The sequence below is a fragment of the Echiichthys vipera genome (assembly GCF_963691815.1).
Source record: "Echiichthys vipera genome assembly, chromosome: 2".
In the NCBI taxonomy this organism is placed as follows: Eukaryota; Metazoa; Chordata; class Actinopteri; order Perciformes; family Trachinidae; genus Echiichthys; species Echiichthys vipera.
Window position 1 is genome coordinate 10,714,890 of NC_139827.1, and position 20,473 is coordinate 10,735,362.

The window sequence follows — 20,473 nt, forward strand, 5'->3', positions numbered from 1 at the left end:
CCTTTCAAATTTACTTGACTGATTAAATCATCAATATTAAAAATTGATGCAGATTAATTTTCTCTTCACTGACTAATGAGTCCTGAGTGTTTAAACATAAAGGTGACACCTCGACCTGCCATTAAATTAAATATCAAGGTAGGAAACACCCTTTGTAAATAGGTGTGTATTGTTTTACTTCTTGACAACTTCAAAAACAAAAAGGCCACTGGCATTATTATTTTATTATTATAGTTGGATACTGTTTCAGTTGCTCTAATGCTATTTGCAAGGAGAGTAAACATCTCATGATATCAGTTATCAAAGAATGTCAAACACAGTTATTTGACAAAAGACGGGTCAAGCCACATTTATAAAAAACTGATTCCACAAGCTGGGCAAAATAGGATGAGGACACTTCATTAATGTCAGTACAGAAGAACATGACCATCAGTTCCTTCCTGTAATTTCGACTGACTTTGCATTACTCCCAGTGGGAGCATATGACCAGGGTTCCTTATTCCTCCTCCTAACACAGGTTAATGAGGGTTAACAGACTCGATATGGGATATACGTCATTAAGTTAAACACATTTAAACCAACATTTTTTAAAAGGGGCGCATAGTTTAGCCACAGTCATATAAGGCATGAAATACAAGACATGACATGTCCTGCTGAGATGGGATACTGTGTATCAGTTTACACCAACATAGCAGAGCATCAATATCAACTCATCTATAAGCAACAGTGAATACCAGAGTTCACCATGGGGCTCTGTGGAAGTCCACTTGGTAACTCCACATGAGTCCCACTCTTTTCTAGAAATCATTTTCCAGGACTTATTAAGGACATTTTCAGTGATGATCTAGTTGTTATGGAAAGACCGGGATCACGGCATGCTTTAATATGTTCCTTTCGATGAAAGTCTGATTTAAAAGATGCAGTCTACGGCTATAACTCATCTATGCAGTGATCTCTTACATACTTAAAAATGACATATTTCAATTTAATAAACTAAGTCTCTTTCTTAAAAAAAAGGTTTCTGGCGGTGTATTTTGGCTTAAATTGTTGCCTAAAGTGCTGGACTGGACATAACAGCCTATTCAAAAAACTCTTGTCTAAATATTAATGTTACCATTTGAACATTAATATTATCCTGAGTTTGCGTTTTTCAGATGACATTATTCATTGTGGTGAGCGCTGATAGTTAGTCTAGTAATTCATTCTCAGCTAAAGGAAATTCAGTGAATGTTGAAAAAATTTTCCAGGACAAGATTTTCTTGGACATTATACTTTTTCTCTAATTTTCCATGTGTTGTACATGACTGGAAATTGAAAACTGGAAATGTCAAGCTTTTCCAGGACACGTGGGAAACCCCTGCTCCATGTGGCTGCAAAAACTGAGGCTGAAGAAAGTGCTGTGTAATCTCCCAACTCTACATCACAGCAAATAAATTAAACATGATTAAAAACACAAAGACGGTCAGGATGCTTAATTACAGGTAACTTAAAGGTTACAAATGGAAAGATTTGTAATTAAGGCAAAACAACTACCTTCCTGACTCTTTTACTCAAATGAATAAATCTTAAGTGTACGCAATATGTGATAAAGTTGCAGTATTGAGGGGACCATTGGCCATGAAGATGGTCAGACTCACTCACGTTAAAGCCGCAGTCGGCAAGTCTGGCAGATCGATTTGACTCAGTCAAATTTCGAATGTTTACAACTCTCATGCCCCTCCCCCACTACTATCGAACTCCTTCGCTCTCTCCAATTAAGTGCTCGTCAGTGGGCGTGCACCAGATTCCTGTGATCGCGCCTGTGTCTACTCTCATCAATAAACGGCATGGAGTACACGCTACATGGAGGTAGACTGGCTAACTTACTCATGGATAGCAACTGCTAACGTCATTTAGCGTATACATACTGTGACTGAGAGTCAGCTCTGCGCTGAGTGGACGGAATGATTCGGGCGCTGTGGATTTTTGCAAAACAAACAACAGGCTCTACGCGCTCAGGTGTGTTTTTTTTTTCTAAAACCTGATGATTTATGTTCTATCGGAGCAAAGTGTCGGGTTCTGTGAATATGATCAAACAAATGTTGCTGACTGGGACTTTAACAGGTATAATAGACCACTATGCAAATTATAGCTTAAAAAAAAACCTACAGCAGCATGAGGCCTTGCTGGTGTCGGCTTTATAAGAGCAAGACTGAATCTACAGAAGAGGTATCTGGGGAGGAGACACTTCTCTTGAATCCATAGATCCATCAGGTCTGGTGGTGTCAACAGTGGAGACGTTTTCTTGACACACCACTCCTGGCGCTTTTGAATACCGCAGCACACTTAAACATGCAGCTATGCAGGTGAATCTCTTCAGGACCTTTTGACCCTGTGTCAGGCTATACTTTCCACCAAACCATAGAGCACCTGCCGTTTCAAGATGTTTATAAAGGACTGACATTGATTTCAATCTACTCCAGAAACCAGAAACGTCCTCAGGGCTCAAACTAACCAAAACAACTTCAGAATGAAGCTGCCTCAGGCTGAGGATTATCGTTGAACGTGTAAAATCTGATATGTTTCAGGTGTTCTGCAGTGGTCCGTAACAGCAGACTAAACTCTTAATGAGCAAAACAATCTTAAATCATATTTCTTAACCCCAATTAGCCCGAAATTGTAGTTAGTATAAAATTGTTTAGGAAGATATAGGGATTTCTGGCACAACTTCACCTACTTTCAAGGAGCATGGAGAAGGGAATAAACTTCAGCTTGCTGTTTGGAGTTTTAACCTCTTCAATGTGACACTAAAAACCTGCTAATAGAGACACTATGAAGTCAGCATGAACTAAGATCCCTGTGCAAGCTTGACAAAGTCTTGCAGCTGGATCTTGAAGAATTTGGTTTGTCCTAAAGGCAAAATGAAAGACATGGCCTACCCGCCTCGGTGACTAACAAGCAGGGTTGAAACAAACATGACAAAGTAAGGCTGTCTTAAGGTCTTAGGGTAGAAAAACATGTGTTACAGTCTAAAGCTCTATGCATCTGTAGCACTACAGCTAGAACATGCATGTCAACACCTCTGCATTGATACTACTGTTTTGGTTTCATAATTATGAAACATTATATAACTGAGGCTGAGGGAATTTCCAACAAGACATGCTGATAGTAGTCCATTTTAGATGACTGTGTTGAAGCCTAGCTGTGAGCTCTGGGCACCTTTTTACAAACGAGCCCAACCCACAAGACTAGAGTTCAGAGAGATAACGATCTAATCATGTTAACACTGAGGACGTAAGTGACTGAGAGAAAATACAAAAGGGGCTTCTTAAAACAACGTAGGGCCCTTTGCATCAGGCTTAAAACATGAAGGACTGTCCTCATAAAAGAAAAACAAAGCAAATTTCAAACAAATAAGAAGGCAACACCTGGATCGGGTTATCGTGACAGTCCCTCATGTCATTTGACAATGAGCAAAGCTGTTCTGTAACTTTTAAGTAAGCTGTTTTTCTCAATTCCTAACAATGGAAAAGATCAAAATCATTCCAGTTTAAAAAGCAGTACAAATTTATGGTTTTCACAAGGCATGGAGAAGGAGTTTTTATGACAAGGTGTTCTCACAGATTATTTTATTAAACTTGTTTATTTTGTGGTTCTCAAACTTTGTACGTGACGTACCTCAGTAAATATCAGGCTCTCTCAAGTACCACCACTAAGACCAATGTTAAATAAATACAGGAAAGTTTGTTCCTTTTTTTAATGTTGACTGTGTTCAGCCACAGCCATGCTGTAGGAAGGGGTAGCATCAGAACTGACATGTCAGTGTTTTCAAACCAATCATTTTACCTCTTACCATCACAGTTTAGCTCGTAATTCATGACCGTGACCACGCAACAGGCTGATATTGAAACAAAAATATGACAGGAAATGCTATGCTTATTTTAAATGACATCTCAAGGATCTTAAATGTATAAGTATTTTCTTGGTATTATCTTAATTATGTAATTAATGTTTCTTTTTTTTTTATTTTGGAGATTCCTAAAGTACCATCAGAGAGAGTTTGAGTCCCACCAGTGGTGCAAGTACCACAGTTTGAGAACCAGTGAGTCATAGTATTTCTTTTCTATGGTGGGTATAATGCATACATGTGTAAATATGTATGTTTTCTTTATTGTGGTGTGTGTAAACATATGTAGCAAATTGCATTACTGTGTTAAAGATAGGATATGATATAAATATGAAGCCATTCATTATGTTTATTATTATTATATAACGTTAGTGGAAAAGGGGTAGGACTAAACAAGTTTTTGCTTCTTCCCATTTCTTTTCGGATATGTTAATATAATATATTGTGTTTTTGTTCCTTTACCTTTTATTGTTTTATTATTTATTTTACATGTTTTCAAAAATAAAGCATTCATCATTGGTAACCCGAGGAAGACGTTGTTACAGTGGTGTACACATGAAGATCTCAAGACCTCTCCCCAGGGCTGGTCATGATCTGTGCGACCTCAAACACTTTTCTTACTATATTAACGTTTGAATACTTTAAAAATCAACTCACGCTTTGTTGCATTGATGAGGTTTTTCCCATCTTTGTACAGCTCTTTGATAAATCTGTTAGTTTTGTCCAGCTCTGCTTCGTGTGCCTTGATTTTCTCCCTGAAGCTGGGGCTGTCCAGATAGCACTCACTAAACTCCAGCGGGTGTAGTCCCATTTCTGTGACTTGACTTAGCTTCGTTTTCAACAACGGGGTAAAACTTGTCAAAATGACGCGTGACTTTGTGGCTTAATTTAAAAAAAAATAGTCGTTACAAACAAACCGCCACTCTTTCCGTTGGCAGTTTCAAGCTTAGCAGAGAACGCATAGCTACGTAACGTAGCAGCAGCAGCTAACGGTGGTTAGCATGGTAACGTTAACTTCTGACACGCGCATGGGTGTTGTTCCACAGTTGTCAAATAACGAAGGGTAGCGAACAGGTATAACGGTTAAAAGGTGAGAAACAATACGGTAACGGCTGAAGAAGGTTCATCAGAGGTCAGTTCGCGGGAGTTGTCAGAAAGTCATGATAGCTGTATCCCAAGTTTTTCCTTCTTCCAGCAAACTAACTCCACCTAGTTAAGTGACAGATTGAGAAACTCTGCTGACATTTGTGTGCGTGTAGCAAAAACTTCTGCCAAAGACGATGTAACTCCTGCAAGATGGTGTAGTTTTGTTTACTTCCGCCTTCGACTCGCCGTCCAGTATTTGCAGGGCGACACATGTCAGGTCAGCAGTGGTGGGAACAATAATAGACAGGGAAAACAACTTAAATATAAGTTAAAGGTTTACATCAGAAACAGATATTTAAGTGAATTAAAAAGTAAGTGATTGAAAGAATGTGGAGGCCCATTTCCGCCAGTGTGCTGGGAAAAAGACCCTGTGTGTCATTATAATGAGTTAGTATCTGAAAATAATGAGACACTTTCTCAAAATGTTGACTTTGTATCTCAAAAAAAAGACATTTCTCATTAGTTTGAGATACATTCGCATTATTTTGAGATATTTTCTCATTATTTTGAGATACCAAGTCATTATTTTGAGATACTAACTCATTATTTTGCGACACTAACTCATTATATTGGGGATACTTAACTCATTATTTCTTAGATACTTTCTCACTATTTTGAGATACTAACTCATTATAATGACTTAAATGATCTTTTTTGTCATCACACTGGCGGAAATGGGCTTCCATAAAAGTATCCTGAATACTTGTCAAAATACTTGTGGTAAAAATGATATCACATATTTGAATTTAAAATAAGTCACACAAGAAATGAAATGTGGACTTACAACACCACTGATTTGTTAACAGATCCAGTTACATGATCTGCACTGGTTGCTACGCCAGGATTGTTACTTTTTTTAAGCAAGATAAATGATCAACCATGGTTCCTTCAAGGAAAGCACAGTGACATTAAATTAGTAGTAAGACCTTAGTTAGATTGTCTTTCAGAGTCGTATTATATAATGGATTTGCTTTGAGCGAACAGGGAATTTAGAGCAACATGGTTTCAATAAGTCCTTAAGTATAAAAAAGTAAATGCACTAATGCTAACTGGACAGTGAGAGTGTTGTATTATTATATAGTTTATTGGGTGATTCTTATCAATGATACCTTAATGTGTAGCACTTCACAATTGTAGTTGGTAGAAGTTAATTTTAACTACTTTATGGGTTGACTAATCTATAACAATGCATATAAGATCATGATTTGCTTGTATGTAAAATCTTGCCTAGCCTACAGCTGTCAGACAGTTGTAGTGGAAACTATAAAACATATCCATCTGAAATAAGTAAAGTGATCTGATACTTTTCATTTCCACCACTTCTAGAAGTGGTTTGGCGTACAGGTTTTTTAATCACTTTAAATTATTATATTTCAGTGTGAAGCAAGACACTACATTGAAACACAGAGTAAAAGCTTGTAGAGATTCACTGTCAATTCTTATTTTATGCAGCCCCAGTGTATATCTCTCATGTCTTGTCATTACGTTCTGATAATACACACATGAGAGGTGCAAACTGTGGCTAACTGGATAGTGGTGATAACACTGGAAACACAAACATACATGTTAATTATACAGAAATGTTTAAATGTAACAGGGTCAGTTATTTACTCATTACATATTATATTATAATTACACAAAATATTTGATACCTGATGTGTTTTTATTGAGAGTCCCTATTTTAGTTTGTCAACAAAGCCCATACGTCACTCCCGGGGTCCCCCTACGTGTAAAAATTACTTTTGCCTCTGCCCATTGTTATAAACTAATGAAGAGGTAGTTGTTTAGTAGGTGCCCTGCTTTACATGTTAGCTTTATGCTAACTCTTTTATGTGTGTTGTTTAACTTTCTAGGAGCTAAAGTTAACGGGACATCTCATTGATGTTTTTGTTTGATTTTACGTGTCAATGTGTCAGAATAAATGGAGATCGCCTCCAAAGCGATCTGGTTAGCCTTGGGCAATCATTTACACAACACAACACAAAGAAACAGACAACACTAGCCACACTGGTTACATAAATACATTAAAGTATGGAATATGAAAGAAACTACAAACACGATAAATAAGTAGCCTACATGACATCAAGTTTGTGCATTTGAATTATACGAACAGTATGAAACAAAGTACAGAAGTACAGAAGGGTGGCGAAATGGGATGTCTATAACCGCAGCCCTGGGGCTGTTAAGTGAAGGCTCTTAGCAAGACAAGGGAAATACAATCGAGACGCAGAGGCTCCCCAAACAAACAAAGGCCATCTCTCAGCTGCAGCGAAGTACCAAGCCCATATTGACCCTCCAGTGCCTATAGTGCTCTATCCAAGGTCAACAAACAGGGTAAACCATCAAGGACACCAGAAGCTTACTCAAAAGTCATAACCAATCACAGGAGACAAAATCATGTTGCATATACACTTACAAACAAAGGTTATGTGTTTAAGCTTCCGCGTTGTCTTCAACCGTCAGGGCTCAGTCACATATGTCATCACAATCAGTGTATTACAAAGCTACACCCACAATGAGGGTCACAATCTAAAGCAATGACATTGGGGGTCATTTTGGATTGTGCAAATGATCAGCGGGCTACTGAAGGATTTAAACATTTCACCAAATCATTCTGTCTTTTTTTCCCTCATTGTAAAGAACTATGATCTACATTTCTTGTATGAGAGGTAATTTGAGAACAAATAGTTTTATCATCATCATCATTATTATTATTTTAATTATTATTATAACTATTAGTAGTAGTAGAAGTAGTAGTAGTAGTAGTAGTAGTAGTAGTAGTAGTAAGGCAAGTCCAGGCAAGTTTATTTGTATAGCACAATTCAACAACAAGGTAATTCTTCCTAAACTGCTTTACATAAAACATTAAAAGCATTGGGAGAAATAACACATATAACACATACATTTAAAACATATAAAATATGGTTACAGTTACAGAAGTTACAGTGCAGTTCACTGAAAAGCAGCGGCAAACAGAAAAGTCTCCATTCTTGATTTACAAGAACTAAGAGTTGCAGCAGACCTGCAGTTTTCTGGAAGTTTGTTCCAGATTTGTGGAGCATAAAAACTGAGCGCTACTTCTCCATGTTTAGTTCTGACTCTGGGGACACAGATCACACCTGTCCCAGATGAGCTGAGAGGTCTGGATGGTTCTTAGCTGAGCAGAAGATCTGAAATGTTTTTTGGTACTGAACCATTCAGTGCTTTGTAAACCAACAGAAGTATTTTGAAATCAGTTCTTTGACAGACAGGAAGCCAGTGTAAAGATCTGCTGACTGGGGTGATGTGATCAAGGTTTTTGGTCTTAGTGAGGACTCGAGCAGCAGCGTTCTGGATTAACTGCAGCTGTCTGATGGACTTTTTAGGGAGACCTGTAAAGACACTGTTACAGTCGTCGAGCCTGCTGAAGATAAATGCATGGACAAGCTTTTCTAAGTCCTGCTGACATATGAGTCCTTTAATCCTTGATATATTCTTTAGTGATAGGAGGCTGAGTAGTAACCTAATAAAATGCAACATACATGACATAAAACAAAGGTACAAGAACATGAAATAATTCGTATTCACACTAATTTTAACACTGCTTCCTTCCTGTTGCACGATGGGGAGTTACATGGTAGAGAACTATCCTGATCTGTTATACTCTTTGACTGTGCTTCACGACTCGTCTGTCATTGGCTCCGTCAGACACAAATCTGAGGCGGGAACTTTTACTTTGGGGGTAAATTTGTAAATAAATACTGAAATTATTATTCACCGTGTTTTAAAACGTTAATAAGAGAGCAAAATTCACCCGGGGTAATTTTTTAAATATACTAAACTTCATTAAAATTGCGTCAGCGGAACCATAGCTCGTTGCATGTTTCCGACCGACTCGTTCAGCGCGCGGACACGTTCCTTGTTAAACGATAGGAGAAAATGTGATTACAGCGGTAACCAGCTAGCCGTTGTAACGTGGATGTGAACCAGATGCAGTTAAACTGTCGTAGCCTTTATCACACGTGTTTATAACGATGCTAACGACGTTATTGGACATAAGCGTAATGATAACGTTTTGCAGATTTAGCGCGTTGACTAAACAGCAGTGATCTCCTCCGTGTCTCCATCTCAGAACTTAACTGTGATCTAAAACAACAAACAGTAAGTCAACATAAATTGTCAGTAATGCTAGTAAAGTACATGCCATTTTGTTCCGAGTCACCGTTATTACTGGTTATTTCTCTTGCTTACTTCATTTATGTTGACGTTATTGTGATGTTTATTACTTTTACCCTGCAATATGTTATCTATGAAAGCCCAAAGACACATTAAGTTAACAAATATCTTTTTAAAGAGCAATAATTAAAGAATATGTATTGTTAAGTCAAAACTCCCGAGTCAAAAGTAGTAATTCATATTTAAAAAATGACTTAATAAACAGTTCCTCCTACATCATAATTTTGACTACTTGAATGTCAAAGTTTGGACCTATTATCTAGAAAAAGTTGACTAAGAAATAAAAAAGTCACAATTTAATAAATCTTTTCCTGTCCAAAATGGGCTTCCGTAGTACATTGGCCGTGCAGTGCAGTGTCATGTGGAAACTTATTGTACTATTAGGTGTCATAAAAAATATTATTATTAATAATAACTTTCTTTGTATAGAACCTTTTTTAAAAACAGCAGTTAGCTAATTGCTTTGACATAGCAAAAATCAAAATACACACACAAATACTACATCAAACAAAAACATAGTAAAGTCCAATGAGGTAGAACATACCCATAAATTATGCATCATTATATGAAAGTGTGCTGAGGACAAAGGTAATTATTATTAGCTTGCTAGTTAGTTAATTTAAGGTGCGTGCAAAGAAAGAAGTACAAAGATAAAAAGATAAGGATAAAAAATACTGTATTGTCAGACTTGATCATTTCCTAATAGACTCTCCGCTCTCCTTTTTATGTGTGCTAGGGATGCCTAATGCTAGTGCAAAACCGAAGCATGGCAGGAGGACCCGAAGGCGACGCAGAGAGGACCCCGCCAGGAACGAGTTGGTCTCCAGTTCCCTTGAAAGTGCTCAACAGTGCCTGTTCAACCAAGATTATGGAACTGCATTTGTGCACTACCTTCTGGTCCTCAACCTTGCACCTATGTTCAAGGACTTTGCCAGAGTAATGACTGTTTACACTACTCTGAAAATCTCTACATTCACTGCTTAACATTTAATACACATAATATCCACAATCATACACCACAGAGACGTCTGTTTTTCCGCTGCAGAATCATAAGATGTTTTATTTTAGAACTTAATTTTAGTTCTTTTTTTTTTCTCGTCATCTTTCAGGAGTCCTTCAGGTTCACTCTCTTCAAATGGACAGAAGAGCTGGACTCTGTGGGACGCATTCAAGACCTCTTTGACTGTTACGAACAAGCGTTGGAACTGTTTCCTGCAGATGAGGTTATCCTGAACAGCATGGGTGAACACCTGTTCAGGTATTTCCTCACCGGCATAAATTTTATCATTGCATAGATGTTTTTACAATGCTTTCCGTAGTTGCAAAAGAATAATGTAGCTTTAGATCAATTATCTACTCATACAGTTTTTATATTGGGACTCTCCTTTTCTAATCCAGAATGGGCTTCAGAGACGAAGCCGCGGGTCATTTCCATAAAGCCTTGAAGCTGAGACCAGACTACGCAGAAGCCAGGGAGAACTTCTACCGTGTGGCCAACTGGCTGGTGGAGCGCTGGCATTTCTTAATGCTCAACGACCACGGGAGGAACCGGAAGTACCAGCAAGCCATTCAGAAGGCTGTTCAGAGCGGCTGCAAAACTGTACTTGACATAGGTACTGGCACTGGGATCCTTGGGTGAGATATTCTCCATGATAACTTGGAAACGTTTTTTTTCTTCTTCAAGTTGAAGTGAAGGGCCTGTTTTTAATACTGTAAGCATTATTGTTCTGATGTCCGGGTTCTCTCTGTGTTAAGTATGTGTGCGAAGAAGGCGGGGGCTGCTGAGGTGTATGCTTGTGAGCTGTCGAAGACGATGTACGAGTTGGCTTGTGAGGTGTTGACCGCTAACGGAATGGATGGTAGCATCAATATCATCCATATGAAGTCTCTGGAGATGGAAGTGCCAAAGGACATTCCACAGAGGTACAGTTTATTTTATTTTGCATTGATCATACAAGCACACAACCTTTATATGTGTGTTTTTTTATGAAATTCATGTTAAGTAGCATATTCCTTTCAACGTGTTGTTTTTCTCAGGGTCTCCTTGGTGGTGACAGAGACGGTAGATGCAGGATTGTTTGGAGAGGGCATCATTGAGAGTCTCATTCATGCCTGGCACCACCTTCTGCTACCTCCACAGGTAACTTCAATTATTAAACACAAACACAGGGCAGGAAACACAACTTTGTCTTCGAGTTGCCACAGTGCAACATTAATGTTCTATGAGTTCTTGGCATCTAAAATCTATTGCCGTTTGCTACTGACATAATCCTAAAAAGGTTATTGTAAAATACACACAGTTCAGGGTGTTGGCTTTGAGGACAGGAAATGTTTTGGCCTTTTTGAAATGTAGATCTCATTGGCAAGTTTAACCAGGTTAATGGTAAATGTATGCTGTAAAATTCTATGTTCTTTTCAAGAGGGGCTTAATGTTAAAGAAGCACATGTTTCTTGTCCTAAAGAGAGGTGAGAATGAATCCCAGGAACAGTCTGCCACAGGACGGGTCATCCCCGCTGGAGCCACTGTGTTTGGCATGGCCCTCGAGAGCATCGAGATCCGCAGGCATCACAGGTAGGCCCTGGAGTGCGTGCGTGTGTGCTTCAAACGCATCAAATATGTTTTCCTGTAATGAACTTAAAAGAACAGCAGCAGCACAAGGTGTCTATGACCTATCATTAGATTGCTGTTTGTTTTCCATGCAGGGTTTGTGTGTCAGAGGTGGGCAGTCTGTCTATAGCAGCAGCCGGGGAGCTCCGCAGCCCAGTGAGCTGCAGCCCTGAGCCGGATGACTCCATGGAGCCTTACACCACAGAGAGACTAAGCAGATTGCCGGGGGGATATAAATCTCTGACGGAGCCGTTCACAGCCCTGAACATAGATTTCAACAATGTGCAGGTGAGCAGAAACGGACAATAGATGCTGATAAGCTATAACAATAAGGGATTAATCTACTAATCTAACGTCTATCAATGTAAGTGTTCTGACTTTAGTTCACTTCTGCATGTTCTTTGTTTCTGCTATGCGACCATAGATATCTCCTAATCTTCAATGTGTATATTTTTTTGCCTTGAGTCAAGCAGAATAATCTAACTCTGAGAAAAGTAATTCATTTATTGGACCATATTTCCATCGGTCCCATGAAACGACCTTATTGGCTGCCTCATAGGCTAAAATATTGCTCATCAGTTACCACTTATTATTTAGCTATAGGCCTGCAGGGTATTGTTGCCTCATTTATTAGCTGACAGTGAAAACCTGGCAGATTGGAGAGACAGTGTTTATTTCCCAGACAGCACCTGCAGGATCATTAGTTCATATTTATTCACACAGGTGCAGTAGTGACTTTCAGACAAACTTAGCCTTAGCTGTGATAAAGTGTCTAGAACTGGGGAAGCAAACTCTTTTTTACCAGATTGATACTCTGACATCAGAGCACTGCAGTCTAATTCAGTCAGTTATGTAGTACTTGAGTCTTCAGTTTGCATCTAAGAATATGATTGTAAGCAGCAGGAATGAGATGTTTGCTCTGGAGGGTTTCTGCTTGTATTGCCCATTGAAGGGGTTGAGATACTATCTCACACAGAAATCCTTTTTGCATTACCACCTTAAATGCGCCTTAAATCCTTAGGCTTCACAGAGCTTTTCCTATATATAGACCATGACATTTTCCACAATGAGAATCATTGTTTATTTTTTTTGTGAGAAATACATTTACTGTGTATTTGTAAGTGTTGAAACGGTGCTTGCTCTATTACACGCCACGCTGCTGTGAACATGTCAGCAGCAAGGCAGGCCAGATTTGATATCAGTGTTATTGGGCTGGATGGAAATACTGTAAGTAGCCTGTCGGGTTTAGAATTTGACTATTGATGTATGAAACCCACAGTATATTTATACACAATGTGAAATGCATACATATTTGAGTGAGTGTCGTTCAAAAAAAAAATCACAGTACCATAACCAATACCAGTACCCTTTAAGTGGTACTGATGCCAACAGAGAACTTGATTTGATCCCTTTTTTTTCTACATCATTTGATACCCATCATGTGAATAGAAGAATTCACTTGCGTGAAATGCCACCACCCCTCCTCCCCAGCCAAATTTTTTTTATTTTTATAGAAATACACTTTGAAAGGGCCAATACCACATTGCATTAAATTGAAGAAGGCTTGCAGTGATTGCCTTTGAGCAAAATCATACAAATAGTATTTTTTCTCTACATCTTGGCACAGAAAAGATCCAATGGAGGTATTATTTGACTGGAAAATGTCGTTTTTCCTCCCTTTTCAACATTAAACCCTCTGAAATCTGATTGTATTTTTATACCCATATTGCACTTTTTGTACACCAATTTTGTTTTTTACAGCCACTTTGTATTTTTATTTAAGCCAAAGTCCCTGTAACAACTCTATTGACCCTTAACTGTTTTGATTTGGTATCCTGTAGGAACTGGAGGGGCTGAGCTCCAGGGAGGTGCAGCAGATCCGCCTGCCTGTCACTCAGGAGGGGGAGCTGGACGCTCTGGCTGTGTGGTTCCAGCTCCACCTGGACGAGGAGAGCAGTCTGTCTACTGGACCTCAGGAGGACACCTGCTGGGAGCAAGCCATCTACCCTGTCCACAGCACCAACGGTAAGATTCAGTAGACATACAGGGAGACACAGTGGGGGACTTTCGGCACGCCAACAGCATTTTCTCTCATCTCTTGTCTTGTGTTTAATCAGCATTGTCCATCTGTTACAGGGTGTCCAGGGAATTTTCCTACAATTGTGGCTTGATGACTTGGGCATATTTAGTTGTAATAAGATGGATTGTATTTTCTGCTCCGCTTGTATTCTCTATTCCCGATTTATCATGCATTTCCATGTTACGTCAGAGGAGGGCAGTGTGTGTTGTACCCTACATTCAGCATTTAACATTTCTAACTGTGTTGAAAAAATAATGCCAGGGATATTTCAGCCTTTAATCATCACTACTAATTTACTACAACCTTCAGTTCATTTTGGGCCATGGTTTCTGACCCATCGATCATTTACCATCGATCATTTACAGCCCCTATGCTTCTCCCTTCACTGTTACGGAGGGTTCTCGGCGGCGGCGTTTTTGTAACGCTTAGGTTCAAAGTTGATCTCCATGTCAACTCATCAAATGATTTACTATAATAACAGGGTGATAGTACGTAAGGATTTAACTCTAAGAAAGTGTTAAAAACCTAACTAATTATCTACTTAATTATCATCACTGAATAGTATATGCAAGTGTAGAAAATACATTTTAGAACACTGTTTAAGACCCATGTACTTTAAAAAACACATTTTATGATCGTAAAGGCTTGTAATAAAGCTGCTATACCAAAGTAAAGTTGATATTTGGTAAGCAACAAACTTAAACTGACAATATCTTCGCTAGCTATCATCCTAGGCCACTGTGAATTTAATAGCCTCTGACATGAGGTGACATGTTCCAGTTGGCATTGGAGTACATCATCTCTCAGACAGGGCTCAACAGCATTTCACTACGCTGCTAATTGGCGGCGGCAGCGCCGAGGGAGCCGCCACCTTTCCCGGTGATCACCAACATCCGTTTCCCGGTTGCTGTGACGTGTGCACCGTGATCGCCTGTGACACTCTTTAGTGTTCATGAAATTCTTATAGGCAATAAATATGCATTTTCCCCAAATGCCTCTGTCGAGCCGCGCGCTGACATGAAGACACGAACAGATGTTATTCCTGGAGGAATCCTTTCTGGGCCTCTCCCCCTCTCTGTGTGCACCCGGTCCTCTGAATCTCATTTCTCTGTTGGCTTTACTCTCCTCTTCCCTTTCTGCATCTCCTGCTTTTTCTTTACTCTCTATCGTTTTAAAATGGTTTCAATTGTCAAGTTATTTGATTCATATAGCCCAATATTGCAAAATTGCCTCAAAGGCCATATGACACCCAATATCCTTAGACCCCTGTCAGCTTTGCATTTATGAAATCATAAACATGGCTTTGTAAATAATGTTATTTTTTTATTTATCATAGCAATATGAAGATGTTTTTCTTAAATAACCTTCAGAGGACAAAAACTAAAACGGGTAAAGGGTTCATTTAAATCAGGAGCTACGACAGTTTTCAGTTCTCTGTGCTTCATTACATGCTACCAAATCTTTAGTGAGGTTTGCACACGCCCGGCCAAGTCAGTGTTTTCTTCTTTTGATCCTTTTCAGGTTTTGTGCTGAAACCTAAAGACGAGCTGATTGTTGAAGTCACCTGCAGAGATTCCTTCCTGAGGCTCAGCAGTGTCGCTGTGCTGAGGGATGGGCATGAAATGCGACTAGACAAGCGTCTGGATACGCATGACTCTGGGGACCCCGTTTCAAATCAAAACCCAGAGGCAGAACTGTGCAAAGCACTAGCAAGTCTTCAGACTGACCAGAATCTAAATAAAGACTTTTGCATGCTGGAATGTGCAGAAATGGCGCTCCTGAACAATCAGGATTACCATCAGAGTTTTTCCAGCGCGCTGGCCAAACTCATCTCCAAGCTGAAGGTTAAAAGCCGAAACAAGGAGCGAGGTACAGTTGTTCAGTCTGGCCTTGCTGACTCTGCGGACTGTAGTGACCTGCTCTATGTCCTGGATGTGTCAGAGGGCTTCTCTCTGCTCTCCCTCATCGCTGCCAGCAATGGTCATGTGAAAGCGTACAGCTCTGTGGAAAAGAACAAGCAACAGGAAGTCTTAAAGAAACTGGCTCGCTCCAATAATGTCCCAGAAAAGCATCTAGAGTTCTGGCTCAACCACGTGGAGGATGAGCAGGGGATGCTGAAAAGGCCGTCCAGAGAGAAGCTGTGGAGTGCCATCATGCTGGACTGTGTAGAGACTTGTGGTCTCATCCGACAGAAGTTGATGGAGAAAGCTTCACTGGCCAGGTAACGGGGAAGCAGTCGGATCACTTGTTTATTTTGCTTTGTGTTTTGATTATTTTAGCTTTGCACCTTTTTTTTTAATATATTTTAGAGTCAAATGTATCTCTATGATCTGTATTAGGTGTTTGCTGGAGGACGGCGGACAGATTTTCCCAGCAAAGATTTTGGTGCACGGTATCCTGGTGGAGTCGGACACATTGCTGCTGGAAAGCGCTGTCCAGGGTCAGGAGCCGACACTGGGATTCAACATTGCCCCCTTTATCAACCAGTTTACTGTAAGTATACCAACTGTACCTACATGACCTACCACGTAAAGGTTAGCTTATTTATGGTAATTACTTTGCATGCAAAGACCTTTACTCTAGTAACTTACTACACTGCAGGGTTTGCTGTAGGCTGTGCCAAAGCAACTGACCTTGATTTTGTATTTTTCAGGGGGTTTTTTTTCTTACTTGAGAAATTAATAAATGCAAACAGCAAAGGATGCCAGATTACATATTGTGCTTGCTTCTCTGCATTTTGAATATAGAATATGTTTTGAACAAATAAGCAAAAAGTGACAAGATCATAAGCACTTCAAATTAAAACAACATTTTAGAAACTCTTGATGGGCAGGGATTAAGTTTCCCCGGGCAAGTAACCGAACTGAACCGAATTGAATTGCTCCTGAAGGCTGTGCCATCGGTGAATGATTGGATCAGATCCTGATGACTGATGAACCGGTGGCACCTTGCATGGCAGCCTCTGCCATCAGTGTATGTGTGAATGTGGCAAGTAGAGTTGTTGGAAAGTCCATTGACCATAAAATGTGATGTACATGCATTGCTTAATTTGTCAATCCAGAGAGGTCATTGTTCTGGCGGGTCAGGAGGTGAGAAGGGAATCATCACAAATCAACAGTCCCTGGAACACATTGGACTAGATGCAAACTGTCATCACAAAAAAAAGCATTATTTATTTACATTTATTAATCAGAGCAATCACAAGAATCACTCAAAGTCAGCTGGTGGGCGCATAGAAACAGCTGTTTCAACGACTCTTTTCTTTTGAGATTGATATTTTTACTTTGCAGTTGCACACTCTGACTCTTTCTTCTTCAGTGTTGTGACTGCAGCAGATTTTGGCGGTTTGGGCACCTTTTTTTTATTTTTTTAAATCTGTTTAGTACGTGACATCCTAATTACCGTGCAAGATTTTCGTTTACTTCGCTCTTGAGCGAGAAGAATAAATCTAAACTAGTAAAGACAGTGAAATTTCTTGAAAATTTGTCTGTAACTTAAAATATACAGTATATATTTTTATTTTGCGTTAGCAGTTGTTTCTATAACACAAGAGCTACCGGTTCTGCACCAATATGTGCTGGAACACAGACAGTACAAATTAGAGAGGCCCTCGTTCCTGTTCCAACAGACTCTGGCACAAATTAATTAACAGGAATTTCTAAGCTGTGAACGGCACACAAACTGGTCACCTGCTGCGACAGTACAGTGACTGGTTCAAACAATCATCTTATCAAAATGTAATGTGTCCCTGCTGTAGAGGTTCACAAGATAATACTTAAAAACACAAGATGTGTTCTGGCTAAATGGTGCTTAGAAATAATATTAAAAAGAACTAGTAATATTTATATTTATTAGGAAATCACATTGAAGCAGACTTAAACCATACTGTCAAGCTGAAACTTCTTCAGTCTTCAAAATACAAGTTGCAAAAGATCTAAGGTCACTCTTATATTGTGTTCTGCCACGTTACTGAGGCAGCTGTCGAGTTTCCACATAGTCAGCATACAGTGTTTGTTAGATGCACATTAAATGTTTTACCCTTTTGGTGTAAATGTGTTGCTTGTGCGTTTAGTTAAATATGATTGACATATAGTGAAATACTATGAAGGTACAACTATGTTTGGGTTGAACAAGGTATTTCACTTGGAATACTATGAGGTCCAGGAATGTTTTCTTCCATGTGCGTTTCCTATCTGTGGTTAAAAAAAGCTGCAGAACCCCTTTGAATTATTTGTCTTTATTTGGTCTGGAAATCTTTTTTTTTTACTCCAGCATCACGTTTGTGCTCTAATTTCGTGGGCCCCACACGGGACGGTCGTTTGTTTTACCAGATGTCGTCTTTGAAGCCCTCAGTGGAGGGCACTTTCTAGCACAACTGTCACACAAGACACAACACACAGCTTGGCCCATGGCATTCATACCTGAATCCATCAGTATACATTACATCAAGCACATCAAACAGCGGGCTCTAAGGTCTACACAACTGTGACAGGGAGGAGGAAAGATTCTTTTGTTCTGCAGTAAAGGAAACTGTGACACTATCTGTGCTGCCACTTTGTCTCTCCCTCAGTTTTAAAGTCTGGGGGCCCTGCAGCCACGGCCTATTTGTTAAGTTTTGAGGAGTTTGGGGTCAGCACAACAGTCAGTGACTGAGTGATTATCCACTGACACTGTGAATTATAACCTAATGTGGGTAAAATATGGTTTGGGAAAAAGAGTGCCAACCACAACAACAACAACTGTGAGTCAGCTTCTGCATGCTTGTTAATACACTGCAGCAGTGTTTTTCTGTTTGTTTGTTTTTTTAGGTCGGAGCCCTTTTTTGTGAAGCTTTCGTATAAATCTGTATTATGAGTAAAAATAAGCAACCTATTATTTTGTGAGTACATGATATGTAGTTCTTCTGTTTAGAAGAGGGAATGGATTGATAATAAATGGATCCCCCCCCCAAAAAAAAAAAAAACCCAACAAAACATCAAGGCGCCCAGTATAAAAAACTGAGGGAGACCTGGTCTCCTAAATAGAAAAGGAAATCCATTCCCTCTCTTTAGGACAGTGGGTTCAAACGAAAGACTTTATTATTATAATCTATTATACAGTCTATGGTTCGAACCCGTGCATCTTAACTCTTCCTTCCCGGTCTTTATTGTTTTTTGGGATTATTTCGTTCCTTAATGATAAAGTCACCGGAGTCTTTTTCTTTTTATCTGCTGCAAACTACTCACCAACACTGTGTTTATCTTTTATGCCCTTTAGGTACCGGTCCATGTGTTTTTGGACTTTTCCACACTGGAGTGCAGGCATCTCAGTGAGACTGTGGAGCTCTTTGTTCTTGACCTAATGGAGTCCACCGCAAACTACACCACCAGAGAAGTAAAGGTAAGACATACGTTCGCCCAGTGAGTGCTTTAATATATTTAAATTCTTTGGAAAGGTCCCCTTTACAAGTGCTGTGGTAGAACAGTACTGGACTGCTGAACATTCTTGCACTGACTCTGCAGAAGAAGAAAAAAATCTCAAAAATCCCACAGCTACCTCCTGGTACACAAACAAACTGCACCAACAAAGGACACTGCACATCTCTCTTAGACACACTTTTAACATTGTATTTTTTGATCCCAGCTCAAACACACTTTTTGAAATTTGACTTTGTATGCTCTTTGAAATAGTTAAGTTATTAACATTCAAATATTTTAGGACCTTTATCTTCACGAGAAATCCACATTCTCCAAAATCATACAGTGATCTAACATGAGGCGCAATGTCAATTCAACCCATCCAAGCTAATTAAAACTGAAGAGAACTACTTGGTAAAGTAGAAACGTGAACTTATTTCTAACCGAAGCAAAACATGACTAGTGATTTACAGGTAATTATTGTCACTGAGTAAAGTATATTATTAATAAGCAATAATCCCTGTTTGTGTCCCAGGTCCAGGCCACAGCTGCAGGCAAATTAACTGCAATTCCCTTCTGGTACGACATCTACCTGGACCAGGAGATCAGTGTCAGCACCCTCAGCCAGAACTCTCACTGGAAGCAGGCGGCTGTTGTGCTCCAGCAGCCCGTGGAGGTACAAGCCGGAGACTGGGTCCGCCTCGCTGTGAAGCTTCACAAGAGCGCCATCTCCATATCAGCCCATATAGAGAATTCCCCCGGGCCAATTGAACAATAATCTTACACTGTAGTTTTGCAACTGCCTCAATTAAATCGAGGCTATTGAGAGACAGGGAAGCGCATTAAACACTATGCATTTCCTTTCAGGTATCAATTAAAGATTTACTTTCTCCAGTGTCCATTTTTCATAAATGTAATACCAGTCTTCAACGTTTTTCCAGACACCAGGGAACTCGTTTGTGAGATTTAGTATTAGCCTGCATGAGCCACACCTGTGTAAGTATTATGTAGTATGCGGGAGGAGTCATGACGGTCATAAAGAATTTGGAACAATGAACCTTGAAGTCATGTGTTTATTTTTAAATTGTGCCATGAGCTCATAGGGCATTTATAGTCTGTACTTAGAAATGTAAGTATATAAT

At 39.5% G+C, this 20,473-nt stretch overlaps 2 protein-coding genes across 3 annotated transcripts in view; one reads left to right on the forward strand and one right to left on the reverse strand.

The window, feature by feature from the left end:
* Positions 1 to 5,149, reverse strand: part of arhgap10 (Rho GTPase activating protein 10) — a 50,805-nt gene extending 45,656 nt beyond the window's left edge. For both annotated transcript variants that reach the window (XM_083937964.1, XM_083937963.1), the window contains exon 1: positions 4,544 to 5,149. In XM_083937964.1, the coding sequence (XP_083794090.1) occupies positions 4,544 to 4,697 (154 nt within the window). In that variant the 5' untranslated portion in view covers positions 4,698 to 5,149. The remainder of the gene's footprint in view (positions 1 to 4,543) is intronic.
* A 3,803-nt stretch (positions 5,150 to 8,952) lies between these two features.
* Positions 8,953 to 20,388, forward strand: prmt9 (protein arginine methyltransferase 9). Its single transcript, XM_083933597.1, has 13 exons — positions 8,953 to 9,172; positions 9,984 to 10,183; positions 10,357 to 10,505; positions 10,646 to 10,882; positions 11,003 to 11,170; positions 11,285 to 11,387; positions 11,710 to 11,819; positions 11,951 to 12,143; positions 13,697 to 13,880; positions 15,457 to 16,156; positions 16,275 to 16,428; positions 19,192 to 19,314; positions 19,867 to 20,388. Exons 2-13 carry the CDS (start codon positions 9,986 to 9,988, stop codon positions 20,107 to 20,109), a joined length of 2,562 nt encoding a protein of 853 aa, XP_083789723.1. The 5' UTR covers positions 8,953 to 9,172; positions 9,984 to 9,985; the 3' UTR covers positions 20,110 to 20,388.
* Positions 20,389 to 20,473: the final 85 nt, after the last annotated feature.

Bases quoted from the DNA above. Each gene is read 5' to 3' on its own strand.
- prmt9 (XM_083933597.1), top strand. From the start codon at position 9,986: ATGCCTAATGCTAGTGCAAAACCGAAGCATGGCAGGAGGACCCGAAGG. The intron at 11,171-11,284 runs GTACAGTTTATT...TGTTTTTCTCAG, and splicing joins CCAAAGGACATTCCACAGAG to GGTCTCCTTGGTGGTGACAG. The intron at 11,820-11,950 runs GTAGGCCCTGGA...TTTTCCATGCAG, and splicing joins GAGATCCGCAGGCATCACAG to GGTTTGTGTGTCAGAGGTGG.